The following is a 5,085-nucleotide window of genomic DNA, read 5'->3' as shown; positions in this document are numbered from 1 at the left end:
GGTGTAGAGCGGCGGGACGCAGACTTGCTGCTCGTACCGCCCATAGCAGCTGCGCCCCCATCCTCATCCTCGTCAGAGCTGCCGCCACCGCCGCCGCCGCGGCCTTCGCTGCCGCTGCCGTCAGCCAGGCCGCCGCGGCCGCGGCCGGGGGCGCGGGAGCTGCTGCGGCTGCCCTCGGCGCCCCGGGCGGGCGGCGGGGCGGCGGCTGCCGAGGTGAACGAGTCGCGGGGCTGCGAGCGCTGCTTAGATGCTGAGCGGCGGCCGCGCTTGGCCTTCTCGTCCTGTTCCACCTGCAAATCAATTTTGTTGCATGTCGGCAAACGCGGATCGATGGGTGTGACAAGCTGAGCACTGCACAGGCCTGTCCGCCTGCCTGGGTGCCTGTTCGGCAGCCCAAGAGCAAGCCTATCCAACAACCGCCTGCCGACACGCACACGCACGCACGCACCGCTCCCAATCCACGCACTCGTGCCGGCGCCCCAGCGTCCACGCACACTCGCATGGGTAGAGCCGCTCAAGCATCATCCCCCACACGCCCACCTGCGCGGCCGCCATCGCAAGGAGCTTGTCTATATCCACCTCCTCGTCTTCCGCCCCTCCGCCTTCCGCCCCTGAGTCGCCCTGCTCCTCGTCCTCCTCCTGCTCATCCTCCTCCGCCTCCCGCCCCTCCCCCAGCGCCCGCGCCCTCCCGCCGCCGCCCACCGCCGCGCGCCCGGCCGTGCGGCCGGGCGCGCCGTCCCTCCGCGGCTGCGGCGACCCCCGCTGCCTCCGCGCCCGCTCCGCCTCCGCCTCGCCGCAGCCGTCGCTGCCCTCGGAGCCGGAGCCGTCGTCCTTGCTGCCGCCGCCCTCGTGAGCACCGTGCCTGCCGCTGCTGATCCTGCCCACCCCCGATGGCTCCCGGGGCGCAGGCCCCGACCCAGGCCCCAGCTTGGACGCAGAGACCGCCGCGCCGCGCCCGACCTGGCCCCCGGCGCGGCCGAGGGCCGAGAGGCTGGTGGCGCTGCCGACGGCGCGCAGCTGGCCAGGGCCGGGGCCGACGTCTGGGGGCGGGCCGCCGTCCAGGCCGCGCTCTCTACAGGGGTGTGGTGCGGAGGGTTGAGTGTGCGCGCGCACGTGTGTGTGTATGTGTGTGTGTGTGACTTGTGTGTTTTGTGTGTGAATTTGTGTCTTTTGCATGTGCGTTTGTGGGTGTGCGTTCGCGTGTGTGTGTATGTGTGTGTGTGTGTGTGTGTGTGTGTGTGTGTGTGTGTGAGTATGCGCAGGTAGGGCGGGGCTGCCGAATCAGCGCCGGTTGCTTGAGGCGCAAAGCTGTCAAATCCGGGTCCAATCACCTCCAATGCTCGGCCAGGCGCGCCAATGCCAACCCCAGCCAACCGGCCCCTCCCCGCCCCACCTGGTGGTGTCCACGAGGTCCCCCACGTCCCGCGCCATCCACACCGGCGCCCCGTACGCGTCCAGCACCTCAACCAGCAGCGCGGGCGCCGCGTGCTTGGGCTTCAGGCGGCCCTCCCTGAGGGAGAGAGCGGGCGCGGGTGGGGACAGCGGGTTGGAGGCAGTGGCAAACGCGCGCGTGGGCGTGCGGCGTCCGTCCCGACATCCCAACCACCAGGCTGCTGAATCAGGGTGGCCCAAGGCAGGCGGCCAGCTGTTTTGCGCTCAGGAGAATGGCGCCCCTCACTCTGCAATCAAAGCAATCAGACACCTTGCGTCACAGAGGGGCCCGCGAGGTCGGTTTGGGGCGTTTTGCACAATCGCGCCTCACTTTGATAGGAAGAAGCCCGTCGCCGCGTCCATCACGCCCACACTGCTGTCCTGGGCCGCCGCGACGACGCACTTGATCGGCGCGCCGCCCCGCAGCGCAGCGTACCCGCCGATCAGCGGGTTGCGGTCGCGGTGGTGCGGCAGAGGGCAGCGTGCGAGCGCCAGCGACACCACCGGCGACTTCATCGGCGCCTGCGGGGTTGGTGAGAGGTTGCAGGGTTCGCGCCAGGGCGGGTGCGAGGCCGGGACCCGGCGAGCGGAAGGCTTGGCGCAGCGAGATGTGATGTGACCTGATTGCCGTCATGTGAGCCCCGTCGTGTGCATGTGCACATATACACATATACACACACGCACACACGCGCGTGCGCGAGGTCTCTGTCACTCCCTGTCATTCTTTTCTAAATACACCTGCATGCACGCACGCTTACACACATGCACGCACACGCTGGCACACACAACCAAACACACACACATGCACATGTGCATGTGCACACAAACGTCAACACACACACGCGCGCACACACACACACACACACACCAACGCGCGCGTGTTCCTCACTTGCAGCCACATCAGCGCCGGCTTCGACAGGTCTATGAGGCTGACTGTCCCCGCCTTGTCAGACACCGCCACATGCTTGAACGCGGGGTTGTACGCGCTCGTGCAGATGTCAGACGAGTGCACCAGCGACTGCAGGCGCAGCTGGAAGCCGGGCGCCTCCCGGATCGGCGTGGTGTCGTTGTTGGAGGCGCCGCCGACAGACTCGAAGTGGACGACATCGATGTCCCTGGCGCGCTCGTCAAATTGGAACACCCGCACCTTGGAAATTGAGAAGATAGGTGTGTTGGATGGGGCCCTGGTGAGAGCGCTGACTCAGCTCGGGGCAAAAGCAGGGGTTCGACCAAACATGATGACAGGCCTGGGGGTGACACGCCCCGTGTTCACCCAAGAGGCATGCTTGCATCACAAGCTTTGCAAGCGGACGATTGTGATATCGATTCAAAGCTGCGACGTCTCCCCCTCACCCAAACTTTTGAACCCAGGTAGAACATGAGAGGTTTCAGGGCGAAACCCTGAAACCCAATACTGAATCATACCCTTACTGTGTCCCGTCAGTCCTGAACTCCTGCCGCATGCCCATAGCCCGCTCTCTCTCCTCCCTCTCCCTCCGTCTCCCTCCCTCAGCCTTGCGCACCTCCCCGCCCTCATGCCCCGTAATCAGCAGCCCCTGCTCCCACGCAAACTCGAGCGTCGAAACCGGCCGCGCCGCGCCGCGCGCGCCGAGCGCGGCGGCGGCCTCGGGGCTGGGGACGCAGCCGAGCAGCAGGGGCACCTCCGAATACATGTCCCACAGCCGCACGACGCCGTCCTGGGGCCGGGGTCCGAGGCGGGGGCGAGGGGGGCAGGGGTGGGCGCAGGCCGGTGGCCGTGTCGGGGTCGGGGGCGAGCGAGGCAGGGGTCCGCGCAGGCCCCCGGTCGGGGTCGGAGGCGAGGGGTCCAGGGGTGGGGTCGCCGATGAGAGGGATGCGGAGGGGCGGGGCAGCGGGCATGGACATGGGAAGATCTCAGGGGCCGCTGTGATTGTCAAGCTCCACACGCAAGGGCCAAGCAGAGGCCGGGCAGTGCCTATTTGGTGCGACAGAGTGGAGGCGCGGCGTGCAGCATTGCACGAAACAGCCGCCTTAGGGCCGCAAGGGCAGGGGCGGCGTGCAAACGGCCCTCTGCCGCGCCCGCTTCGCACCCCTCCTGACCTTGCCCCTGCTCGCCCCCCCTCACCTGGTGGCCGGTGCAGTAAAGCGTCTCGGTCGCGGGCTGGCCCCCGGTGTGGTCTGGTCTGGCCGGCCGGCCGCCGTCCACGATCCAGCGCCACTCCGCATTGCCTGCAGCCGCAGCGGCGCCGGCTGCAGGGGGGACATGACAGAGGAAAAGGCGCAATACAACGCTCTCAGCGTAAGCGCGGCGTGCCGGGGGGTGATCATGAGGAGGCAAAGCTTTAGGCTGTGGGTGTCGCAGCAGGGGGTTTCAAGAGCGGCAAAATTTGTGGCCGCTGCGCAGGCGCGCTGTGCTCACACTGACTGAGCCGAGGGGAGCCGCAGCCCGCGCTCTCGGCCGCTCTGAGGGAGGAGGACCACGCCCTCAGGCTCGTCATGCACGCGCCCTGGGAGAGAAAGAGCGCGGTGTAATGCTGTGTCGAGCGAGAACGCGTACATGCACATGTGTTTGTGTCTCTGGTGTGTGCGTGTGTGTGTGTGTGTGTGTGTGTGTGTGTGTGAGTTTGTGGGGTTGTGGGTGTGCGATTTTGGGTGAGTGCTTGTGGTTCAAGGAGAGCAGGAAGGAGAAGCGATTTCTGGGACGGTCAGAAGCCGAGCCAGGGAGAAGGATGGAGATTGGTGTGTATGCTGACCTCTGCTAGTGCAGCAATACCCGTGCTGCCGACCAGCATGTGACCCCTGCTCGCAGGCCAAACACCCCGCCCACCTGCAGCCCCTGCAGCGGCACGCGCCCCGTGGGTATCACCCGCAGCCGCGCCGCCGTCACCCTCGGCTGACCCTGGAACCGCGCCCTGTAACCCCGCGGCCCCCGCAGCGTGCGGCTCGGCGACGCCGCCCGCCCGGCGCCACCAGCGCCGCCGTCGGGCAGCAAGCTGTGGACCGATAGCTCCCCGCCCTCCAGAAGGGCTAACACCGCGGCTGGGTCCTCTGTGCGGGCAATCGACCCCTGCGCCGGCACAAGACAAATCGAGCAGATGGCCCCGAACCACGGCAGCCGCCTGGCTGCGGGCGGCGGCGGGGCGGCGGGGCGCGGGCGGCGGCGGCGCGCAGCGGCGGCCTCGCCGTCGCTGCTGGCGTCGCTTGAGGTCGCGCCATCCTCAGACTCTGAGCCGCTGGCGGGCCCCAGGCCGGAGTCCTGGGTTGGTGGGTCGCGTCACAGAGCAGGCTGGGTTGACCGACCGCTGCGTGGTTGACAACTCAGATTTGCCGGCGTCGCACAATCAGGCGGAACAGCGCCTGCCCAGGGGCGCGCCTTCCCCCCTCTGAAACCGCGACCCGCGCGCGCACCTCTGTCGGCAGCGGCAGCGGCAGCAGCGCCAGTGCGTCCGGCCGGTCCGCCTCCTGGCCGCCAAACACCAGCAGGCCCTCCTTCTTGCCCTCCACCAGATACTCTACCGACCGCACCGCCGCCGCCGCGCCGGGCGCCGCCACCACGCGCAGCCGCGACAGCAGCCTGCACTGCAACGGCGGCTCCGCGCCGCCGCCGCCGGCGTCAGCGTCGCCGGGCTGCCCGTCGGCGGCCGCTGGCGGCTTCGGCAGGGCCCACACGAGGAC

The 5,085-nt window shown here is 68.6% G+C and overlaps 1 protein-coding gene across 1 annotated transcript; it reads right to left on the bottom strand.

Annotated features, from left to right (window-relative positions):
* Positions 1-405: 405 nt before the first annotated feature.
* On the bottom strand, positions 406-3,917 carry MNEG_13844 (R-SNARE protein, tomsyn-like family; the record flags this gene model as incomplete). Its single annotated transcript, XM_014037684.1, has 8 exons — positions 406-420; positions 541-1,072; positions 1,394-1,510; positions 1,763-1,953; positions 2,321-2,578; positions 2,955-3,128; positions 3,536-3,660; positions 3,830-3,917. Coding segments are annotated over 8 exons (1,500 nt in total), but the record flags the coding sequence as incomplete, so codon positions are not given.
* Positions 3,918-5,085: the final 1,168 nt, after the last annotated feature.

The sequence above is a fragment of the Monoraphidium neglectum genome (genome assembly GCF_000611645.1).
Source record: "Monoraphidium neglectum strain SAG 48.87 unplaced genomic scaffold scaffold04086, whole genome shotgun sequence".
Lineage (NCBI taxonomy): Eukaryota > Viridiplantae > Chlorophyta > Chlorophyceae > Sphaeropleales > Selenastraceae > Monoraphidium > Monoraphidium neglectum.
The sequence above is the reverse complement of the archived record's forward strand: the minus strand, read 5'-3'. Positions and strand labels throughout refer to the sequence as shown.